Source organism: Fusarium proliferatum, assembly GCF_900067095.1.
Source record: "Fusarium proliferatum ET1 genome assembly, contig: FPRO_scaffold011, whole genome shotgun sequence".
Taxonomy (NCBI): Eukaryota; Fungi; Ascomycota; class Sordariomycetes; order Hypocreales; family Nectriaceae; genus Fusarium; species Fusarium proliferatum.
This window is the reverse complement of record NW_022194800.1, coordinates 122,130-146,406: the sequence shown is the minus strand read 5'-3', so window position 1 is coordinate 146,406 and position 24,277 is coordinate 122,130. Positions and strand designations below refer to the sequence as shown.

The following is a 24,277-nucleotide window of genomic DNA, read 5'->3' as shown; positions in this document are numbered from 1 at the left end:
ATTACGGGGCATTGCCCTCAGGGAGCAAGAAAACTCGAGACTTTATGAGAAGATGCTAATATGAAATCAGTAAGAGCCCACTAATCTGAGGCTAGAGTTACCTGAGAATTTTCGTCATCTAGGATAGAAGTCCTAAGTTTTCTTGCCGCTCCTAGGATGGATGTCGTTCTGCTCCGCAAGTGGAGAGAAGTCTGTCTTCAGAACATCACCAACTGGGATCGGAGGGCGCCGACGGAGAGAGTGTTGAAGAGCCGCTAATTACATTTGAGTCTCAGCTAATGATAGGAAACTAAGCCAAGAGCATCAATTTCCTTCGCTTCGCCAGCAACCACCATCGAGCCAACTTTACGCTAGAGAGAGAATACGGCTATGTGACGCCGCTTCAGCGATCCCCTCCATCAGCTACGAATACTGCACTATAGATATTCGCTCTGCCACTGTCGGGCATAAGCTCCTGCTCCCCAACCCCGCTCAAGGATGCAACGTCAAGCCAGGCTGAGTTGGCGGGGAAATGATCCGCAATGCATCGGAGAGGCAATCGACAACGGCTTAGTTTCGACCTACAGTAGTCTGCAACTCTTGGATAAGACAAAGTTCACAAGCCCATCGCCTGTGCACAACAACACCCGTGGCACCCACGCTATGTGGCTGTTCTGGACATGAAACCGACCCTGGATTGCACCTAGGAACAGTTCCAGGGGACCGGACTGGAACTGGTTCAAAGCCAAGATCATTCCTATCATTATTACGACATCCCATTGTATGGTTATTCTCCGTAAGGCTCGGATGGATTACCTGGCGGGTCCGAGTTTCCCGGCCGGGAGAACTCCTCCAGGTAGGGAGCCCGTAAACCGTTCATCATAAGGACAATATTGTGACTAATTCTTCAGGTGAGGGGGCTTTTCTTGTAGCCTCTTCTGCAGATATGGGCGGTTTCTTACCATGCTGCCATCCCAAGAACTCCGACCATTGCATCTCCGCAGTTGTGTCCAGTCAGCTTGCATCTGCTAGAGAAAACGTGTCCTCTCTTTCCACGGATTTCAAGCCTAGGCTTTGTGGATTCATCAAGACCCTAGTTTATTAAGGAGCGTTGAGCTATATCAGAGTGATGTTCCCGAGAGTGCGGAGAGAGACAACAAGACTTATGTACACTTCTGGATGTGCGCACGGATCTCGTGCTCGAGGCAGACAGGGCGTGAACCTCGAAATTCCCTCCCGTTGTGCTACCCACAGTTCAAGACGTTCCTGAAGAGGGTGGTTCCTAGCTGTCTCTACGGGTAGGGGATTGGCGCAACGATAACCCCTCCTCGACAAGGTTTTGATGGACTGGTGAGTGTTGTGCTAACCACTGTGCCCTGGTAGTAAAATGGCACCTGTCATCTCTTGCGTGGACTCGATGCCTTTGACATCACACCCTCAGAAAATCGATTATTAACAAGAGGCTAGGGGCTGCACTGTTAGATGCACATGCAGCTCGTGCCACAGGCAGATGAGAGGCTTGATCTGATCACCAACCATCTTCTTGGCCTGGCCGCTGTTTTGGGTATGGGCTCAGCCATTCTCGGGCAATACTACGCATGCATGCTAATGGATAAACAAAGCAGTATCCTCGTCGACCCCTTACGAATATGGATATTCCAAGGCAGTTTTGCAGGGAAGTTGCTTGCAAAGTGGGATGCTCTGACTCTAGCCAAAAGTACTCCAGCATCGCAACAACGATTCCCCTCCAAAGTTGGTTAAACCTACTGATCTGGCTACCCGGCTAGCCCTTGTCAACAAACCGTTACGTGAAATCCACCCCAAAGACTCTTGATCACAGAGGTGCGATAGCAAGTGGCTGCGACTTGCGCATGTGATTCTTAGTCGCAGCAGATTACTACATACGTATCGAAAGTGTCTTCCTGAAGCAATCACACACTAAGAACCATTTTTTCCCGGTTGCTAGACAGCTCTTGCAAAGTCTAGCATGTTGGCTGGTATCTCGCCATTCATAGCAAATGTCACTGTCAATCACACTCATTCCAGCGGTTATTTTTGTTCACGATCTCCTTAGCAGATCTGTCTGTGTTAGGCAATTTGAAGAGTCCAACCACTAAACTGGTGAGATCCAGATCTGGGCCATTTACAGATAGTCCGATTAGTGAAGATGGCCAAGCCAAAAGTGGCCAGGCGGCATCAAGATTAATGCCCTTGATAGCAGATGACCCAGACCAGGTCAGGCACTCAGGGTTTCGTCGGATGCAGTTTTCCTTGAGGCGTTTATTTTGGATAACGTCTAAGCGCTTGAGTGCATCCACGATCCAAGCAGTCAGGTCAGGGTACAGCATATGGCCTGATTTTCACATTTAGTAACGGCCGTTTTACTCGGCAGTTACGCTAAAGAACAGCTTATTCCCATCTCATGGGTGAAACAAACACGGATATAACTCGACAAGATAGCAGCAGGTGGGTCTCGATTGTCAAAGCGCAAAGTCCTCTCCACACCAGTTTTATGGAAAAGGGAGTTCTTCGCGATGAGTTATATCTTGGTCACCAAGCCAGGCTTCCTTGAATCTAGCCTCAGTGAGTTGCCGCGGCTTGTGTCACCAGTCAAGTCTCTGGTTGGCGCAACTGCAACGCATCAGACAGGGTGACATATCGGATCCACGGCTGAATATGCAAATATTCAAAAAGAGATAAACCAGGCCGTCCAGCGACCATTGTCGCTCAGCAACTGAGTGGATTTCAGGACCTGTTGGGAGAGGAGAGGCCCCATCTTCTGATCATAGTATCAAGACATTCGGAACAAGACGCCTTGATGATCACAGCTGTGTTCCACCAATATGATTTATCCCGGACCGACGAATCATAACCTCGACGGGCGCAGTACCCGGTTGAGACTCAGTTATCAAGGAAGTCAGGGGTACATGCATATACACATACATACTCTCGGGCTCTTGTTCAGAGGCTCAAGGATCTCGACAAGAAGCTTAACCTTCATGATCTACATGCACAGATGCTTGCCTGCTACCATGAACTCTGTAGTAATCACTAAATGGCAATGCCGCTGCTGCCATTGACAGGGTATGGAACGCTATCCGAGTTTCCGAGACTGAACCAACCATATCCGTAGAATTCCACTTACGACGATCAGCAACCAGGATCATGTGCCTCCAACCCCCGTCTTTTACTACTGTTTCTATTGCTATTTTCAGGTACAAAACAGCATTGGGCACGAAACGGCCGGTCCTTACGCTTGGACACTTCTTGCTGTTTCAAGTGCAGCCTTATTCTCGAGCCTTAGATTTTGTTAATTTCTCGTGTCTTTGTGTCTGTACTGCCGGAGAAGCAATGCCTGTTGCAGGGATGTCTATATCTTGGTAGGGATTCAAGGTATTTCAGAGTTGGTGTTTGGCGGTTGGACCTCTGAAAACCCCCGGTATCAAACTTGTCACCTAGAAACATGCATTAGTTGCTTTGACTCAAATCGATCTGAGATGACACTATCTCGTCAAACGAACCCCCTCCCTTGACTCGCAACTTGCAGTTGATTCCTTGAACATCCGAAGTTTCATCGATCGATCGCGCCCTTGCTCGCGACTCTAACGACGATCAAAGTTTCACGGGAAATCAGCGCACGGAATATGAAGAGCCTTGAATGTCACCTTGAGAGTTTGACTTGTAGTCACAACTGCTGCGGTGGATATCGTGGATTCCGAGGCCCGGACCCCCCCGATGTCTGAGGCGACTCGAGATTGCGGCCGGGACCCCGGCCTGTCGAGCTCGGTTGACGATAGCCGACTTCGGGGTCTTGCATCAAAACGAGACTTTGGTGAAGACAGCCATGTTTCATGCGTTGTGGGTTACGTTCCGCTTTGACATGCTGCCAACGACGCTTATGTTGAAGACAAGGATATCTGTGGACATCATCTTGCTTCCCCGTTGGAAGACATGGCCTACAATGGTGATAAACTTAATTCATCCTGCACATCAAACATCTTGATCGTTTCTTGCATGACTGGCTCGGGTCGAGTCCGTTTCTGAGTCATATGCAGGAGGACGTGATGGGCAGCACCAACGCCTGTGGTTTCTTGCAAGGGACAAGACGTGGAAAGATGCCGAGGAGCGTATCAGGCAGTTTTAAACTCCCGTTTTAATTCTCTTTCGGGTACTGAGGGCTCAGAAGTTCTCCTTGAAAGATTAGGGAGTCGAGGCATGCCCACATTCTTAAAAGTTGAAGCTCTCGGCATTCACTCCAGTCACTCATTGATATTATCTAGTTATCAGACCAATTTTGGGGGATGAAGACAAGGTCACAGCTTTCCTGTGATCTTTTTCCTGCGACTAATTCCAAATACCCTGGATCTTACTGGGCTTTGACTTTGTCTGAGGGCATGATGAACTGGCAAGGTCGGAATGAGCAGGCGCCTCAACCTACAAGGCCATTCACTAATTACTCGAATGGGCTTGATGTCTGACACTTCTACTCATTCTTTTCTATTTCTTATTTGAAATTTTGCCATATATATAGTGTTCTTCAAATATTTGCTGGGTGTTGTTCCTTTTTCAACCCTTGTCAAGTCTCCTCAGCTTCATTCTCAAGCCTTTGCTTTTATACGCGTACAGCACGGTCTTCAACAGCCTGCTCAATCTGCATTTTGACTTTGTCTCGAGTTTCCTTTATTCTTTCTTCCTGCAAGGACTACAGACTTTGTTGAAAGTCTCGGCCTCAACGGAGATTTAAATTGCAGAAGTTGAGATTCGAGTTTAGTATCGCGTGATGACGATGCACCCGTTGTACCAAATAAATCTACAGGGTAACCCCAACAGTCTCGTTATCCGTAGGTGTACCTGGTAGTCGCAGGGCACAAGGACGTGTATGTTCAAGCATTGTGGATAGACTTCGTATTCCCTCACAATATACATGGAAACACTATTCATTAGCCTTGTACATATACGAACCCAGACATGACACAGGTACATCTCGTAAACTCTGGCCCCTATGTCAAGTAATGGCATGTGTGAGCGTTATTCCTATGGATCTTGAGCCGGCCTTCCAATGCCATTCTCCACGGCCAGCTTAGAGTTGCTGCGCGTTCTGTGAATATAGGTCATTAGATGTCGTTAAAGGCATCACGATGTCAATAATATTAATTCTTGTTTTGGTGGGAATACATAACGAGCATGTTGCTTCACATAATCGATAGATTTCCCATGTACGTCGAGGAACCATTGCGGTTTTGACGGTTACAGCTAAATTGAGCCGAAATACATCCATTTGGACATACCATGTTTCCCTGTATATTTATGATATACACGGCATATCACACAAAATACATATTATTCCTCAATTCAATGCAAAGTAGGTCCTTATGGTGAGCCAGTAGAAAATACAGCAGGCATTGCAGGCAACACAGTATTGGGACTCAGAGAGAATGGTGTAGGTTAAGCCACTGCAGATGCCAGATAGCCCGAGCATTCGCTGGAACGACACAATAGACAGTTAGAGGTCAACGTCGAGAGAGAGAGGGCTGTTCATCAAAGATTGACAGTGAAAGCGTGAGTTGCACATGATATAAGTGACTGGTTGGGTGACTAAAGAGGTGCAATTGTGTTTAAGACACTTCTCTTGCTCTAGCACAAAACCGACAATCAACTATTTCACCCACGTGAGGGTCTCGGAGCATATGAATAACAGGATATATTATTCGGATTATTTCTGCGGAATGCTCTGATATAAGTCAGAATTTCGTCAAGCAGCCCGACGGACAATGTTTGGATCAGGTGACAAGAGAGAAGAATAAGGCTGATAACCAACGATTCGTCGCAGCTGCACAATGACCCAATGATCGGAGGGTCTTACTTGAAAAGGCAATCCCTCGAAATCGAGCTCTCCGGACCTAACCAAATAGACTCAGGGACCAGTAATTTTTAGCGCCGAATCCATGATCTGTCATGCGCTGTATGACGCTTAAATTCTTAGCCCACTCGGACAAAATTACCACGAGGACGAGGAACCAGTAGCCAGACTCCGATTTCGAGTTGATCTCCCACGACAAAGACATCCATTCCATTGCCTACCTTAGAACAACATGAGTTGAGCCGCGGGGAAATTTAGCCATTTTGGGAACATCTAAAAATGGACCATATTGGAAACAACTCGTCAACCTCAACCCCGGACCGGCTCAGCTTGCCCTCTCTTGAAGATGAATCTAGATCAAGACGCACGTATGGGGAAATTTGTGGGAGAAAATACCATAAGCTGTAATCCTCTAATGCTGATAGGTGTTGGATGGCGAATGTATTCCCCATGTTAACAGTTAATATTGAAGCAGCCTTCGCCTCTATTGTCAGAGACAAACTTCTAGATTGTGGCCCTGTCTTGTTCTACCTCGACGACTAGATATGCTGATATTGATCACATGAGGCTGTGTTGCCGTATTTGTCTAATTCAGGGCTCAGCAATAATCCCCATGTTACCACGCAAGATGAAGCCCCAGAGATCTGAGCGATGGCTGCGTCTAGAACATTTTTGAACAAGAATCTCCGAGTTTGCGAAGGGTCTTTAGATCCGGCAATCTTCCCGGTCAATCCCCCGCGTGACGTAGAAAGAAATTAGCAAGATGAATTAACGTGGCATTTTGAGGTAAAAGTCGACAACATCTCCACTGCCTCCGCCGTGATGCTATCCTTGGTGTCTCTTTGTCGGCCGAGAATAGTTATAGCCGGCGGATCTAACCATGACTGACAGAGAATCTGAGAAGTCAGGGTTCTCAGTGGCGTCGGTCCGGCGGATCTAACCCGATATGTCTTTCTCGACTTAGAAACTCTGCCCGCAGAGTTCCACCATTCTCCAGATCTCGACCAAGTCTCGAAAACTTGACGAGAATTGTAGAGCAAAAACACCCACTCACATGACGCAGATTGGTCATGTACCCGACTTCAAGTTTGATTATGCGGGGAAAAAGAAGGGGAAGGGATCCGTTGATGGTGTGCGTAGGCGGGCAAAGCGAAAACTTCTCGATATGAGGTTGACTTGTAAGGAAGGATAGTTTTGACATCAACTACTACATAAGACCATCCTTCTCACCTCTTTTGGGATTCAATTCTCTAACCTCATCATAATCCTCACACTCTGAACTACAACTGAATCTTCGAGAGCAACACAAGACTCTTCTCTCTAACTTACCTCATACTACCTCCCATCGCTTCACTTATACGCATCACATCATTCACAATGGCCCCCAGCGCGGTCGTTGACGATTTCTCTAGCCATGATGGCCAAGCCCTCGAGCTCCTCTCTGACAAGATCGACGATGTCAACGTGATCAAGTACGACGAGACATCCAAGTTCGACAAGGAGAAGGACAAGAACACCTTCCGCCAATACGCCGATGCCACCGACCGCGTCAAGAACTTCTACCGCGAGCAGCACCACAAGCAGACCGTCGCCTACAACCTCGCTGCCCGCAACCGCTTCTACAACGCCTCTCGTCCTCGTGCCGAGATGACCATTTGGGAGGCCATGGAGAAGCTCAACACCCTTGTTGATGAGTCTGACCCTGATACTTCCCTCTCTCAGATCCAGCATCTTCTTCAGTCTGCCGAGGCTATTCGCCGCGATGGCAAGCCTCGATGGATGCAGTTGACCGGTCTCATCCACGACCTTGGCAAGCTTATGCTCTTCTTTCCCGAGCTCGAGACCCAGGGTCAGTGGGACGTTGTTGGTGACACATTCCCCGTTGGCTGTGCTTTCTCCGACAAGATCATCTACCCCGAGACCTTTGTTGAGGGCAACCCTGATGCTACCAACCCCGACTTCAACACCAAGTACGGTATCTACTCTCCTAACTGTGGCCTCGACAACGTCATGCTCTCATGGGGTCACGACGAGTACCTCTACCACGTCGTCAAGGACCAGTCCACTCTCCCTGACGAGGCTCTCGCCATGATCCGCTACCACTCCTTCTACCCCTGGCACCGCGAGGGAGCTTACCGCCACCTCATGTGCGACAAGGATCATGAGATGCTCAAGGCTGTCAACGCCTTCAACCCCTATGACTTGTACTCCAAGAGTGACGGCGTGCCCGACGCTGAGAAGCTCAAGCCTTACTACATGGAGCTCATCAACGAGTACTTCCCCAACCCTGTCATCAAGTGGTAAAGAGGGAATGAAAGCAAAAGCAAAAAAAAGAACCGATAGAATTGGGATATAGATGATGTTTTCTTTGGGAATATGTTAGCCTGGAATTTTGGGACATGGGATATAATGAACTGAGCGAATCATGAATATACTTGTTATTGATGATCAAGCCTGACTCTTGTCTTTCTCTGTTATGTGATCGTAGCGAAGTTGACTTGCACATGTAATGATGTTGGCTGAGGTTGTCAATTGTCTCTGCCTGAGGCACTGGTACCTATGCAAGTGCTTGTGATAGAAAACTAAGAGAAACCATAGCACCTGTTATTAGAGCTTTGTAGTCATGTGTCTCTAGGTTGTTGCGGGATTTCGCAAGATTCAAAAGGGCATGAATAAAATAGCAGCGCGAAGCTATTCCCAGCCAAACAAGGTTAGACCAAGTTTCGAGGTGCATGTATTGATAAGCACGATAAGAAGAATAAAAGTTCGAACTCTGAACGATTTTCTTCAAGTTCTCGAGCTAGGCCCAAAACCGCTAGCTCAAAGGTCAATCGGCCAATCAAGTAACCGTCTGCCGAGTAGCTGCCCCTCAGCCCGCTGGAAATTTGGAGGAAAAGTTACCCAGCAGCGAAAGATTATCTTTGGGCAGTTGAGAAGTCGCCATCTTTCATAGACATTCACCAACACCAGCATCAACACCACAAAACACCCAACTTACACAATGGGGTCCTTATCGAAACGAAAGCGCGATCAAACAGAAGAGGTAGTTACTGATGACAAGCCTGCTGCTACCGAAGTTGAAAAACCTACGAAGCCTTCGCAAAAACAAGAGGATGAGACTTCCTTCGTCGATCTCGGTCTCGATCCTAGACTGCTACAAGCTATCGCTCAGCAGGAGTTTGCAAAGCCGACACTAGTGCAGAGGAAGGCAATTCCTTTGGCTCTCAATGGACAAGATGTTTTGGCCAAGGCCGACTGTGGCTCTGGAAAGACGGCAGCTTATGTTCTGCCTTTGCTATCTAGCATTCTGAAGCGCAAAGCTGTATGCCACCCCGATTCTCGAGATATCCTATTCTTGAAGGCTTTGCTAATAGCCATGGGCTTAGACCGACTCTGCTGCTTTCACAACTGCCCTCATCCTCGTCCCCACCCGCGAGCTTGCCGACCAGGTCTTCAAGGCCATCGAACAATTTGCTTCCTTCTGCGCAAAGGATATCAGCACAGTCAAGTTGACCGACAAGGTTTCCAATGCTGTGCAGCGCGCCCTTCTTTCAAACTCGCCCGACATCGTTATCTCAACCCCCGCGACTGCCTGGCACAATGTCAACTCTTCAGCACTCTCAATCGACAAACTCACACATCTTATCCTGGACGAAGCCGATCTTGTTCTTTCCTACGGTTACAGTGAGGATCTGGAGAACCTGTCACGATCAGTCCCCAAGGGTGTTCAGGTCATGATGATGAGCGCCACTCTTACAGATGAAGTCGACACACTCAAGGGGATCTTCCGACGTGACCCGACATTGTTGGATCTCAAGGAGAAGGAGGCTGAAGGCGAGGGTATCACCCAATTTGTGGCCAAGTACGTTCTACTGATATTCAGATACCATGGGCCAGTTGCTAACATGTTCCTAGGTGTGGTGAAGATGAAAAGTTCCTTCTCGCCTATGTAATCTTTAAGCTTAAGTTGATTAAGGGCAAGTGCATTATCTTTGTGAGCGACATTGACCGATGCTACCGTCTGAAGCTCTTTTTTGAGCAGTTCGGCATTCGAAGTTGTATCTTGAACTCCGAACTTCCCCTGAACTCACGAGTTCATGTCGTTGAGGAGTTCAACAAACACGTTTACGATATCATCATTGCTGCCGATGAGAAGAATGAGATGATGGGAGATGATGAGGAACCTGTTGGAGGCGAGACTGAGGATGCCGAGAAGCAGGGCGACGGAGATGATGCGGAAACGGAAGCAAAGCGACCAAAGAAGAAGGCCAAGAAGTCCAAGGGCGCTGATAAAGAGTACGGTGTATCAAGAGGTATGCTTGCCCAGAACTGTCATTTATATGGTAGAGAGTTACCCAAGCAAAGGACTTACACTAACAATACTTATAGGTGTCGATTTCAAGAAGGTTTCCGCAGTCATCAACTTCGATCTCCCCACAACAGCATCAGCCTACACACATAGAATAGGGCGTACAGCGCGAGCTGGACAGACTGGCATGGCTCTGTCATTCGTCGTCCCCAAGGATCTATACCGAAAGCACATGCCTACGTCCACACCAACTTCAGAGAATGACGAGAAGGTTATGGCCAAGATCATCAGGCAGCAAGCCAAGCGAGGAAAAGAGGTGAAGCCTTACAACTTCAACATGAAGCAAGTGGACCCTTTCCGGTACCGAATGAACGATGCTCTACGTGCGGTTACCAAGGTTTCTATCCGAGAGGCCCGAACAAGAGAATTGCGACAGGAGCTGTTGAAGAGTGAGAAGCTGAAGAGGTAAGCACATGCAAAATAATGCATCAATTCAAACTGTACTAACAATCGTTCAGATATTTCGAGGAGAACCCTACGGAACTCGCCCATCTTCGCCACGACGGTGAACTTCGAACTGCTAGACAACAAGCCCACCTGAAGCATATCCCAGAGTATCTCTTACCCAAAGATGGCAAACAAGCTTTGACAAACGACATTGGCTTTGTGGGACTCAGGAAAGATCGCAAGGGTCATAAGGGCAAGAAGGGTCGCGGATTTAAGGTTGGCTCAAGAAAGCGAGATCCGCTCAAGACATTCAAGGCGAGGCGCAAGACAAAATAGAGGGACTGGTGTAATACAGCGTTTTTGTGGGGGTTAATACCTTGATCTGAATTCAAGATTTTTTGTTCCCTTTGACTTGGTTTCTTTTGAACTGGCTTATACTGATGCGAAACTCACGGTGAATAAGATATTGCCCGAGACCGAGGCTGTCTTAGTCATTCATGCAAGATGCTTTAAGGTTTCGGAGACAAGCAGTCTTTCGGCCGCAAGTGTGGGGATGAGAAGATGTCGGCGCAAAGCTAACCCCGTTCCATACACTGATGTAACGAATATCAAGAAGGACACAGGAAATCATGTCGTAGCCTGGACTGGGATAGGGCGGTCAACATAATGATGATGAGGCGTCGGACATGTATAAAATGGAGAGAGCTTCTCTGTGTTTGTGAACATATCTCCTTCGTAAACACCAGGCCACTTACATCCAGTCAATATCTCCTCCAACTGCCCAAACTCCATTCCCGAGAACTACATCATGGCTCCTCCAGCCCAACTCCCTCTTCGACAACTCACCAAGAATGGCCCCAAGATCCCATCTATTGGTCTGGGACTTATGGGAATCAGCGTCGGATACGGAGCAGCCACGTATGAATCACATCTCCAGCTTCTGTGCCTCACTAACATCCTCAGATCTGACGAAGAACGTCTCAAACTGCTCGACCGTGCATGGGAACTCGGCTGTACCAATTGGGACACAGCTGACATCTATGGCGACAGTGAAGATGTCGTAGGCAAATGGTTCAAGCTTCATCCCGAACGTCGTCAGGATATCTTCCTTGCGACCAAGTTTGGGCTGAGGGTAGGTGAGAAAGGGATCGTTACTGATTCGTCGCCCGAGCATGTGCGGAGGAGTATTGAGAGAAGTTTGAAGAGGCTTGGTGTTGAGCACATTGATTTGTACTACATGCATCGTGCCAACGAGGATGTGCCTATTGAGAAGACTGTGGAAGCCTTGAAGCAATTGGTTGAGTAAGTCATTCCACCATGAAATAAGCTAAAGCAGGACTCATGCCCATATAGTGAAGGAAAGGTCAAGTACCTGGGCCTCTCAGAGATCTCGTCTACCACTCTCCGCCGAGCCCACGCCATACATCCCATCTCAGCAGTACAAGTCGAGTACAACCCCTGGACGCTCGACATCGAAGGCCCTTCAGGAACAAACCTTCTCAAGGCTTGCGAGGAGCTGGACGTGGCAGTGTTTGCCTACTCACCTCTTGGCCGTGGTATCTTGACCGGTCGTTTCCGCTCTGTCGATGATTTGGAAGCGACAGATACCCGAAGAAACCTGACACGGTTCCAGGGTGACAACTTCAAGAAGAACTTGACGGTTGTGGACCAGTTCAATGAGTTGGCCAAGAATAGGGGATTTACATCCTCACAGCTCGTTCTGGCCTGGATCTTGGAACAGAGCCCCAACATATTTGTCATTCCTGGCACGAAGAATGTCAAGTATCTCGAAGAGAATGTGGGAGCAGCAAAGGTGACCCTGAGTAAGGAGGAGAACCAAGACCTGAGGAAATTGGCAGTTGAGGCTGGAGTTGTTGGGGGGCGGGACCCCTTTTTTGGCTGCTTCGCTGATACAGCTCCTCTGGAGATGTGAATGTACACAGAGATGGCAGTGTTGGCTATACGATGCTTGCTTCGGTAGCAGTCTCTAGCGCAAGCCCATACGGAAAAGTTTGCCATTCCAAGAAGACCCATCATCATCACCCTCATCCCTAAAACTCCCCATGATATCAAATCCTTGATCAACGTAGTATCTGTAACCATTAAAAATGAACCGAGTTGAGGGTGTCCTTCTGGGAACATACTGCACCAACTGCCCATTACCTCCATCCCAGCAATCAAGCCAGATCGTCTTCCAACCACGCTCAAGAGTATAATCCTTGACTTTCTGAAGGAGAGCAGCCCCAGCCCCGCGACGTCTATCACCGACTCGGTGATCAGTGACGAGGTATTGGAGGAAGACAAATTTGCCCTCTTTCAACGCAGGTTCAACCTGGGCTTTCAAACTCTCTGTCTCTTTCAGATAGCTCACGAACTGTTCTTCAACAATCTTGACGAAACCAACGGACAAAAAGGGGTTTCCGTTGTCGTCCACGCGGCGTGAGAGGTTTCCGTTTGCAGTGGATTCTGAGTCAGCCTGATCGTCTTCAACCTCGGCGATAAATATCCTCTCTCGATCACCAGTCCCCGTTCTACAGAACTGCTCCGATTTCGAGACAGCATCATGCATCTTCTCCATGAACGATTCCTTACTAGAAAGGGGCTCAGTTCCCCATTGACCAGCGTTTCCCGCCGCAACAAGGTGGGGTATGGTCGAGTCCATTGCATTAGCGATGAACTGAGCATCATTAAATGATACGGAAGCGTCACGGAAAGAGAACTGGTTCGCCATATTTCAGATGACTAACCCCTCAAATACGGAAAGCTAAGATGATACCTAGGAGAAGGGTACTGTATGGCTTCAAGAGAAGGATCGTGTGTAAAATAACGAGTTTGCTTATTCAGATGCCAGCATTTCAGCGGGCCACAAAGACGTAAGATATGCAACGCTAGCAAGGGTCGCAATCCCTGGAACTTTTATCTGAGCTTCTAGAAGAAAAGACGATTCACATCTTGCCATATTAATTTTTTCGACTGAGATTCTGAAGAAACATCCTAACAACTCGCAAGCGTCGTCTCACTTTCAGCTCTGATCGACAATGAGCCCTTGGAATAATCCGAGGACCTGAAGGTGTTGACCGATGTGCACCCCCATCATTACCTTCAATGTATGTACAGTAGATGGCGCTATAATAGTCGCGCATGGGATGGTCCACCCCAACAAGAGTGGCCATCCCGACTATCGCGAACTTTTTCGGTTTGCAAGAGCCGAGCTGGGCGTGGTACTTTGACACCAAAAACATGCATCATCATGAGTGCCTCATCGCCATCCCTGGTGGTCAAAAGCCTGCCTGTCTCACCTATACGCTTGCGGCCATTGTATCCTAAGGTAGGTAATTTGTTTTAAAATCATAGAGAAAACAGGTTGATTTTCCGACTTTGACATCGCCAAGTCCACGGCCCGTTATCGCAACAAGAAGCACATTTGCCGGCATTCTTAGCCCAACTTGCATGACTCGGTATTTGCTCCATGATAAGTTATCGTTTCGCGGTGCAACATCGACAGAAGACGGTCAGGTAATTGCCTTCAGAGAACAGCATGAGAGGCTTGTAGCCCAGTGCATGATTCTATGTTTGGAACCACGTATTCCAAAGAACTGTATACTACCTAACACAAGCACACCTACCTAGCTCATTGTCAAGTGGCTCCCCAGACGATATTCTCGAGCGAATTATATTCACATAATATGACATCGCCGTGCTCATTAGAGTGACCATGACCTCAAAGAGGTTGATAGTCCAGTGACTATGAGATCATCTGTCGTTCTTTATGGACAATCTTGTGACTAGCTGAACTCAATGACAAAGAAACGTCTCTCAGCTACAGCGTTGGATCGCGTGCGTCAACAAGGCGGTAAAGTATTAATATTTCTTGGAACCTACAGGCCCCTTTGTTGGACTTGAATTTGTACGCGATTCAGCTTGTAAAAGGTTGGGAAAAGTGCTTCTTTAGTTCAATCTCGTCAATTCACAGTTCTGGGTCCGCGATGCGTGTTAGTGGTGGGGGTCGATGCGATCTGTAGGGTCACAGTCCGCAAGACAACGGACCGTTCTCCTGTTCGAAGAGTCTTACACCCCACTCTCTCTGTTATTGGATGGCTCAATCTCTGCAATTATATGCAAAAATCGTCAACGGCTTCGACATTGGTAGCATCTAGTACAAGAAGCTGAAAGAGTTGAACTTCAGCTAGCGGTTGAACCAATGAGTATGCTTGGGGGGCAAGGGAGGAAAGAAAACTCGGGACCTTGATCCTAAATGATAAGAAGACTTAGGTAGCATAGTATAAGTTTAGGATAACTTTTGGTGAGTTTATTCTGACACCCTACATCAGGGTCCGATGCTTTCTTGCTCCCTGATGGGGGGCACCTTGTCCTACCTACACAGTAGATTGCCTTATCAAGAACTACCCCACGAAAACAAGGTGGTGGGAGAACAAGGACGGGGAAGGCCGCCACACCGACGGCAAGGTGACCGGGCTTGAGTCGCTTCGAATCCGTGTTGAGATTTGGCTCAATGGCTTGGATTTGAACTTATTGGTTTGACAAAGCCGTCCTTGGCCCCAAGGTTGGGTCGTCAAGGTCCGGGAGTGGGCACCTTGATGGACGGACCCCTTCGATTTGCTGATCAGTCTGCAGACATAAATAAAGTAGTTGTCGCACTGCCGCTGGACAATAGCATCGTGTTGTCTTTGTTATCTTTGTTGGCATTGCAAGAAGTGGCTTCTGACGTGAGATCCTTCGCGTTATCCGTCATTGTCCGTCACCGTGTTATTGACTCGTCGACACCATCGACTAGTACAGCCACCAAGACTGACATCACCGAGTCATCGGCGTTCAAAAAGAATTCCTCAGTTGAAAGGGATTGAAAAATCACTTCGACACCTCCCGCCTTCTCTCAGGTATTGCTACGTAACTCAACCATCATGGCAGAAGAACCTATGCTCTTGCGAATCCCGTCCGAGATTCGCATGCTGATATACGACTATCTTCTCGACAACGGCGGGACCAAAGATATTTCAATTCGAAATCAGTCGAAACGTGAATACGAGGCGCGCCGTTCGAAGACCCAACGTTCAGCATATCATATGATGGAGCGAACTATCGCAAGAAAGTCATACAAAACGACATATTGCGCCGACCCTCATCCCCGCCGATCGATGCACACTGCAGTTATGCAGATCAACAGGAAAATCCGAGAGGAAGCCTCTCATTACCTGTACACCAAGCATGCTTTCCACTTTGGAGAAGACCTTGAGGCCTTGGTGCCCTTCCTCACTGATAAGACGCCACGCACTAGAGACTTGGTCCGGGAGATCAGCCTCTACAAGCGCAGTCCAACAAATGTGATGGAACCAGATTCATATGACTGGTCTTCTGTGTGTCGTTCGCTGCGAAGTTTGCAAAGCTTGGATAAGTTGACACTTGTCATTGAAGGCGCTCGGCCACGAGGGTCATGGGACGGCCCGCAGAGCTTGACGGTGTCTGACTTTCGACTATTATATACAACTCGGCATGAAAGCTTGGAATGGGCGCGGGAACTGGCAACGATAAAAACGATCAAGGACGTCGTCATCGTTGCTGATATTCACAACCTGCCTCATCCCGAGTCGAACATGATGCTGGTCCTTGCCGCATTTTCATCTTCGATTGATACGTCGTTGGTGGACTTTCTTCGCGATGATCTGGGGATTCCTGCGCGAGTTGGACAACCACAGTATTGTGGTGTTGGAGTATTCGGCCGGTCCAGAAAATGTGAAAGGGATGGATGTCTGACGATTGCGGAAAATTGAAAGATGCATTTGAGGATTTGAGATAAGGCGTTGAGGAGCTGGCGCAGTTGGATAGCTATCATGTTGCACTGGAAGGAGTTATTGAAGTTTATTTAACCATAACTAAGTATGATTGGTATTGGTCACTTTGGGCATTCCGTTACGAAACATAATTGAACATGAAGAATATTGAACGATAATAGTGAACCAATTGGGTCATGATGCGTGAATTGATAGAGTTGAACATCTTCAGTCTTTGACGCAGGAACGACTTGCTCCTTAACACCACGTGATGAGTCCCTGCGCCGTGCATCTTCCTTTTCCAGAACTGAGTCCGTTCCGGTGGCTGGGACGGACCTAGAGCCCCTGCCGCCTAAAGACAAACTGGTACAGCGCCATTATACGCTGTCTTCCAGCGGAGCTTAGGTCCACCCCAACCCATCCAATCCATTATCTCAGCCTCCCCCCGTATCGTCATCGCTCCCGTTCGTTCTGCGCCTTGTATGCGGCGCAACTTATCGACGACAACCCGACAGCTCCGCGCATCCTCCGTCTCCCGCTGCCATCTCCTTCACCATTGCGTCTATCACAGTCGCATTCTAGTGAATTGCTAGGGGTTTGGCTTGTCTTGACCTGCTCCGAGCTACCCCGCCGTCATAGCCCGACAAGATGGCCACGCCAGCTCCCCCCGAGGACCAGGCTCGTCTGCTTGAAGATGCTCTCGTAGCCGTACGACAGCAGACGTCCCTTATGCGCAAATGTCTCGATACTCCTGGAAAGCTAATGGATGCGCTCAAGTGCTGGTATGTATATGATTGCCGCGATAGATAGCTCGGTCCCCTGAATGGCATCGCTGACCCTGGTAGCTCGACTCTGGTTTCCGAGCTTCGCACAAGCAGTCTTGGACCCAAGCAATACTACGAGCTGTACATGTCAGTGTTCGACGCCCTGCGATACTTGTCTGTCCATCTTCGCGAAAACCACCCTGTCAACCACCTGGCCGACCTTTACGAGCTCGTCCAGTATGCAGGCAACATTGTTCCACGATTGTATCTTATGATCACTGTGGGAACCGCCTACATGGCCATCGAAGATGCGCCTGTTAAGGAGCTCATGAAGGACATGATGGATATGAGCCGAGGCGTTCAGCATCCTATCCGTGGACTCTTCCTCCGATATTACCTGTCTGGCCAAGCGAGGGACTACTTGCCAACTACTGAGAGTGACGGCCCTGAAGGCAACATTAGCGATTCCATCAACTTCGTGCTTACAAACTTCGTCGAGATGAACAAACTATGGGTTCGCCTACAACACCAAGGTCACTCGAGAGAGCGCGAGCAGCGAATTCGGGAGCGAAAGGAACTGCAGCTACTGGTCGGCAGCAATATCGTACGCCTAAGCCAGCTTGTTGATCTCGAAACGTATAAGTCTAGTATTCTAGCACCGCTGCTAGAGCAGGTGGTTCAATGCCGGGACGTTCTGGCCCAAGAGTACCTCCTTGAGGTGATTACGCAAGTTTTCCCGGACGAATTTCACCTGCACACCTTGGACCAATTCCTTGGTGCCGTTTCACGCCTCAACCCCCATGTCAACGTCAAGGCCATTGTAATTGGTCTGATGGATCGATTGTCTGAATATGCTGAACGCGATGGACCGGAGGACAAGTCGGAAGATAAAGCTCAAATTGAGGCGGATGCGCTGGCAAAACTGTTGGAGAAGGTAAACCTTCAAAAAGAAGCATCGACAGCCACACCTTCAGAGTCTAAGCAATCTGCACCTGATGGTAAAGCGGGTGAACCTGCTGAAGATGCCGAATCCGCCGATGCCGACAGAACACCCGAGGGCGAGGAGTCTACAGCCAAGGCCACCGATGAGACTCCAGAGGAAACTGCTGGTGAGAGCAGCAACGACGACTCTAGCACACTCGCCGAGTCTACACCTTCAGTTGCGGATACGGAAACCACCGCTGTGAACGGTCAAGGGTCAATTACAGACACCGTACAGCTTTACGAGGTTTTCTTCGCCCAGGTCAAGAACTTGGTGGAGGCCCAGCATCTCCCTGTGCAAGACATTATTGCACTCCTGGTGTCACTTTGCAACCTTGCGCTGAACATTTATCCCGACAGACTGGACTACGTTGACCAGATCCTGGCTTACGCAACTACCAAGGTTCGAGAGAATATTAACAATGCCGACCTTCACTCGCCTCCTGCTCAGCAGAGTCTGCTTGCTCTTCTTCAGGCGCCCCTTAACCGATATGTTTCCACTTTCACTGCTTTGTCTCTTCCTACCTACGTTCCTCTCTTCCAGTCGCAATCATACCCTACCCGCCGAGCCGTTGCTGGTGATGTTGCTCGCACTTTGCTCAAAAACCAGACCAAGATCTCGACCACAGAACAGCTTGAGAACGTGTTGGAGGTACTGAAGGTTCTTATCAAGGAGGGTTCCCAGGCGCCTCAAGGATACCCAGGTGTTGCCCAACGACGTCCCGTGGAGACAGACGAGACAATGGAGGAGCAGGGATGGCTCGCCAGGATCGTGCACTTGCTGCAGGCCGAGGACAACGATACTCAGTTCAAACTGCTCCAAATGACAAGAAAGGCGTACTCGGAAGGAAACGAGCGTATCCGCACGACGACGCCACCTCTTGTCACAGCATGCATGAAGTTGGCGCGAAAGTTCAAGCAGCGTGAGCACTTTGACGACAACTGGGAGACACAGAGTAATGCTCTGTTCAAGTTTATGCACTCAGCGCTCAGCACGCTGTACACCCGTGTTAACGGCTCTGGGGCTGCAGAGATGGCGCTGCGTCTCTTTGCCTCTGCTGGTCAAACAGCCGATCTGACCGGGTTTGAAGAGGTTGCATATGAATTCTTTGCGCAAGCCTTCACAGTGTATGAGGAGGCTGTTTCGGATTCGAAGGCTCAGTTCCAGGCTGTCTGTGTGATTGCTACTGCTCTCCACCAGACACGCAATTTTGGAAAGGAGAATTACGACACTCTCATCACCAAGTGCGCACAGCACGGCAGCAAGCTGCTACGCAAGCCCGATCAATGCCGCGCTGTGTATCTGGCGAGTCACTTGTGGTGGGCAACTCCCATGGTGTCGAATGGCGAGTCGGAAGAAACAGAGGTATGTATCAATCCATGTACGAAGAACTTTGGCTGACCTGCGTAGCTTTACCGCGATGGTAAGCGAGTACTCGAATGTCTTCAGCGTGCCCTTCGTGTTGCCGATTCCTGCATGGAGACGGCCACATCGATTGAACTCTTTGTTGAGATTCTGGACCGCTATGTGTATTACTTTGACCAACAAAACGAATCAGTGAGCCGAGCTCGATCCTGGAAGTGTTGAAGCAATTGCTAACTCGAGCAGGTCACAACCAAGTACCTCAATGGTCTCATTGAACTCATCCACTCTAATCTGGCCGGCAACCAACAAGATTCTGCTTCAGTTGAGAACAGCCGCCGGCACTTCCATCAGACATTGGAGAACATCCGAAGTCGACAATATGAGGGAGTCGTTCTGACGCCGAACTGAGGTCTAATTCATTAGTGATTGAAGAAGAGAGAAAGTGATTGAGCGGCATAGCGATAGATAATGTTTAACCTGCAGGCATGAATCGAGGAGGTCGCAGGTCCACTAGTTGTATATATGTAAACTTTGCCCCAAAAATTGATGATATGCGCGGTGAAGCCAAGCTGAGTCTCCTGCGACAGTGAGAGTTTTGGGGGTTTCGCTGTCACCAACCCCTGATTGAGAGATATACATATACAGAGTAACTAAGTACTAAAGCTACCTATGTAACCCTCGGGCAGGATTGCGTGGGTGAGGCTTTGGCTATTTTTGGGCTCACTATATAAGTTATGCATTCTTTATCTCGAATTACGGCTGAACAAATTAGCTGACACGTCCCTTAACTTTACCTCGAGTCCAGAAGCAAAGCGATGATACGCACATCACCTCCCTGTCCGAGTTAGGCTGTCTCCTTATCCCAGCTTTTGTGGGGTAATCCTGGTGGCGTGCACGGGCGGATTCAGGAGAGTGAAAGTGAGAGTGAGAGCCGAGACAAGACAAGGCCTAGCCTGGCCTGGCAAGCTCCTTGGATGCCTCTGAGATAGTTAGATAGGTAGATAGATAGTGTTAGTATGAGTGACATTTCACGTGTGATCTGGTGAAAAGAAGAGGTGTAAGCTGTAGCATAGTATAGTACCTGTCATAGTGTTTTTACTGGCATTTTGTCAAAGTTTCCAAAGGCCAAGGCTTGCCAAGTCTTCCGGGTCAACTCAGCCACTTGAGACCTCGACCAACTTTGTCGGGTTGGGTGTCTTCTTCTGCTGTCTGTCTTGTTACTCCGTACTAACCGGCGGGTTATGGTTACAGTGGATTCCGGTCCCCTACCTTACGTGGACACTCCATTAGGTTCGCCATCATCCCCCCCGTCGCAGCGCATTGGATTTGTACTACACCTGCAGCCATCAACGTAACTCGGTACATTACTTTGACTTTAATCATCTCAGCCTTTTCTCCCCTTCCTTTTCTTTACCTAGTCAACAACATCTCGAGTCTGAGCTTAAGCAGGCCTGGACCTATTGGTTTGACGATGCGCTTCTGGCGTCTGTCTCTCGTCTCTCTTTCTTAACGCTCCTTTCGTGCTTGCAGCTCGCTCATCTTAACTTAATTGCTTCGTATCGATCGATCGAAACCCCGATTCGCCCGCTCCTTTTTATCCGATCCCCTTCAGCGAATGGCACTGCCTATCTCGACTGCTTTGTGACACGCCTAAAGCAGCTTCCATCGGATTGAATATACGACAACCGAGGGCGCGGTTAGCGCTCCATCGCCATCAAGATGCCTTCCGAAAAGACTCCTTTCTATGATCCCATACCGCCTACTTATGATCAGGCCGTGGCCAGTGGTAGTCATTACGATCCAGACGACTGGGCTCCTGCTCCGAGGTCCCCGACAAACGAGCGTAATGCAACAGAGGCGGAATCACAGGGTCTCCTACAACATTCGAGTGGCGCCAGTTCCTCCCGCAGACCCGACGGTTATCGACCACCAACAGTAGAGACCGACGATGAGGACAGTTTATGGGCCAGCGATAGCGAGAGTGACGATGAAGCCGCGCAGGTTCGACGTGAGATGCAGGAGATGGAGATCGAAGAACCCGACCGATCCCGAGGATCTCAGTGGGGGAAGCGAATAGGGTCATATCTGACTCTACCGCGGTGGAAATGGTCCTGGAGGCCGAGACTACCACGATTACGCATACAGTTACCTCAACGAGCTGATGCGCCAGCTGCCGATACCGCCGAGGATGCCACGGGTGAGAATGAGGAGACGCCAAGCCAGACAACGAGGAGGTGGAACATACCGAAGGTGGACAAAACAACCGTCATCTTGTTTTGTGTGCGCATTTTGGCACTCACAATTATTCTGGGATTTTTCTATCTGCTCTTCGCCAGCGATATGTTTGGTGGTTTGTCAGATAGATTAGGAGGTGGCTTCCGTTTCAACCCCGAGGACCTTAGAGCCCATTTGCTGCGTACCGTCGATCCCATGAGAATGCGCGCTTCAGTACAGCACTTTTCGAATTATGCCCATATTGCTGGTACCGAGGGTGATTATGCGACCGCGTTGGATGTTCAGGCCATGTTCAGTAGGGCACTACTGGACGAGGTTATGATGGATGAGTATCAGGTTTATCTCAACTATCCCCGCAAGGACGGTCGTGTGGTGCAGATCATGGACGACAAGGATCTCAAGAAGGCCAAATGGACGGCTAAGCTAGAAGAAGAGGAAGTCGGAGGCGAAACAGCAGGTCGACAAACGTACGCCTTCCACGGGTACTCAAAGTCGGGAGACGTCAAGGGACCCCTAATCTACGCCAACTATGGTACAAGAGACGATTTCAAGCATCTTGCAAGCAAAGGTATTAATGCCACGGGAGCTATTGCGTTAGTGAAAAACGGTGGTCCTCTGGAGAACCAAGCTCTCAAGGTCAAAGCAGCCGAGTTGGCAGGCTTTGCTGGCTGTCTCATCTACTCCGACCCTGCGGATGACGGTTTCAAGAAGGGTGTTGTGGCTCCTGAAGGATTGTATATGCCCTCAGATGGTGTTCAAAGAGGCTCTGTAGGTCTCACAAACTGGGGAATTGGTGACCCCTTGTCGCCTGGTTATGGTAGCAAGGGTGATCAGCGAATCACACTCGACAAGGCCAATGGACTTGTTGGTATCCCCAGTCTCCCTCTCGCTTGGAGGGATGCCAAGGTTCTACTACAGCATCTCAAGGGTTATGGCGAAAAGGTGCCTAACAAGTGGGAGGGCGGCGTCCCAGACGTCGAGTGGTGGACCGGCAGCGAGAAATCCCCAATTGTGCGGTTGAAGAACGAGCAAGATGAGGATTCACTGCATACTATCTGGAATGTTTATGGTCGAATCAATGGCATGGAGCAGACTTCTAAGTCTATCATCATCGGCAATCAGCGAGATTCTTGGGCTTTCGGTGCAACGGACCCCCACTCAGGCACAGCTGTCATGATTGAGATGGCTCGAATCTTCGGAGATCTTGTACAGCGAGGCTGGAGGCCGTTGAGGACCATCGAATTTATGTCTTGGGATGCATCTGCGTACAACTTGATTGGCTCAACTGAGTATGTCGAGCATAACTCAGAGGCCCTGCGTGACAATGCATTTGCCTACCTCAATCTTGGGGCGGCTGTTGTCGGAAAAGACCTGCATGCTTCAGGATCGCCGGTGTTCCGAAAGTCTCTTCTTCATGCCCTGGGCCGAGTTATCGACCCCTCTACTAATAGTACACTGAAGGACCTTTGGGATCAGAGCCATGCCGAGCTGAAGCAGCCAGAGGGACGTGGCGACCACATTCCATTCCAGGATATCGCAGGAACAAGTGCACTCGATTTGGCCTTCAGGGGGACCCAGGTCCCTCACCACTCAAGTTACGACAAGATTGGATTGGTGGACAACTTCATTGATCCCGACTTCGAGTACCACGGTGCAATGGGACAAGTGATAGCTCTGCTCATTCTCGACATGGCCGATCGGCCCATCATGCCGTTTGATATGGGCTGGTATGCACAGAGACTGGGCCAATGGGTCAAAGATCTCGAGAAGTGGGCACTGAAGCAAATGGATGGCCAGCCCAAGGGCGAGAAAGATGCTTTCAAGGAGCTCAAGGACGCTGCAACACTTGTTCAACACAACGTCGCCACATTCGAGAAGTGGGAAATGGAATGGGACCGTGAGGTCTTAGGCAATGGAGGCTGGGAGGCCAATGATATTGGTGCCTCCCGACTTGCATACAATAACAAGATGGCATACTTTGAGACGGCGTTATTGGACATTGAAATCGGTGGTGGTGTATGTCCCCCTTATGAGACTGACTGAGAGACTCAAGCTAACCCTACCTCTAGATTCCCAACCGAACACAGTTCAAGAACGTCGTCTTCGGACCAGAGGCTTGGTCCAACGACGGAGCCATCTTCCCTGCTATTCGCGACTGCATCGAGGAGGGAGACTGGAAAGCCGCCAAACCCATAGTTGCCAAGACGGCAGCGCTTCTTCGCAAAGCAGCAACGATCTTAGAGATGCAATAAAGCACGTGTATGATTTGAGCAGCGAAAAGAAAAGCCCTCTCTTTGTTTCCCTTTCTATATCGATCTCAGTACAGGCAAGCTCGCCGTTGTTGTTGTTGTTTTTCTTTTACAGGATATATATAGTGTTCTTGGTTTCTGATCCAGGACACACTGCGTAGCTTTCACGCAAAAATGTACAGGAGGCATTGCACGGAGTTTGGTTTACGTGGAACCCTGCTTTTCTACGCTTTGTTTATTACTTTCTTGGGTAGGGCAGGACTTGTTGAGGCAACTCGTCGGGATAGAGTGATGGTTA

The 24,277-nt window shown here is 49.1% G+C and overlaps 7 protein-coding genes across 7 annotated transcripts; 6 read left to right on the top strand and 1 right to left on the bottom strand.

Moving 5' to 3' along the window:
• Nucleotides 1-7,216: 7,216 nt before the first annotated feature.
• Nucleotides 7,217-8,143, top strand: FPRO_08231 (putative aldehyde reductase 6; the record flags this gene model as incomplete). Its single annotated transcript, XM_031221876.1, has 1 exon — nt 7,217-8,143. One exon carries the CDS (start codon nt 7,217-7,219, stop codon nt 8,141-8,143), a length of 927 nt encoding a protein of 308 aa, XP_031087391.1.
• A 697-nt stretch (nt 8,144-8,840) lies between these two features.
• On the top strand, nt 8,841-10,931 carry FPRO_08230 (putative ATP dependent RNA helicase; the record flags this gene model as incomplete). The annotated part of the gene is made up of 5 exons (XM_031221875.1): nt 8,841-9,161; nt 9,226-9,701; nt 9,755-10,152; nt 10,229-10,613; nt 10,667-10,931. 5 exons carry the CDS (start codon nt 8,841-8,843, stop codon nt 10,929-10,931), a joined length of 1,845 nt encoding a protein of 614 aa, XP_031087390.1.
• Nucleotides 10,932-11,403: 472 nt separating this feature from the next.
• Nucleotides 11,404-12,528, top strand: FPRO_08229 (uncharacterized protein; the record flags this gene model as incomplete). Its single annotated transcript, XM_031221874.1, has 3 exons — nt 11,404-11,513; nt 11,559-11,897; nt 11,949-12,528. The coding sequence occupies 3 exons, from the start codon at nt 11,404-11,406 to the stop codon at nt 12,526-12,528; spliced, it is 1,029 nt and encodes a 342-aa protein (XP_031087389.1).
• Nucleotides 12,529-12,582: 54 nt separating this feature from the next.
• On the bottom strand, nt 12,583-13,326 carry FPRO_08228 (uncharacterized protein; the record flags this gene model as incomplete). Its single annotated transcript, XM_031221873.1, has 1 exon — nt 12,583-13,326. One exon carries the CDS (start codon nt 13,324-13,326, stop codon nt 12,583-12,585), a length of 744 nt encoding a protein of 247 aa, XP_031087388.1.
• A 2,191-nt stretch (nt 13,327-15,517) lies between these two features.
• FPRO_08227 (uncharacterized protein) lies at nt 15,518-16,384 on the top strand (the record flags this gene model as incomplete). The annotated part of the gene is made up of 1 exon (XM_031221872.1): nt 15,518-16,384. The coding sequence occupies one exon, from the start codon at nt 15,518-15,520 to the stop codon at nt 16,382-16,384; it is 867 nt and encodes a 288-aa protein (XP_031087387.1).
• Nucleotides 16,385-17,032: 648 nt separating this feature from the next.
• Nucleotides 17,033-19,903, top strand: FPRO_08226 (uncharacterized protein; the record flags this gene model as incomplete). Its single annotated transcript, XM_031221871.1, has 4 exons — nt 17,033-17,166; nt 17,230-19,495; nt 19,541-19,687; nt 19,739-19,903. The coding sequence occupies 4 exons, from the start codon at nt 17,033-17,035 to the stop codon at nt 19,901-19,903; spliced, it is 2,712 nt and encodes a 903-aa protein (XP_031087386.1).
• Nucleotides 19,904-21,214: 1,311 nt separating this feature from the next.
• On the top strand, nt 21,215-23,982 carry FPRO_08225 (uncharacterized protein; the record flags this gene model as incomplete). Its single annotated transcript, XM_031221869.1, has 2 exons — nt 21,215-23,746; nt 23,800-23,982. 2 exons carry the CDS (start codon nt 21,215-21,217, stop codon nt 23,980-23,982), a joined length of 2,715 nt encoding a protein of 904 aa, XP_031087385.1.
• Between the last annotated feature and the right edge of the window lie 295 nt (nt 23,983-24,277).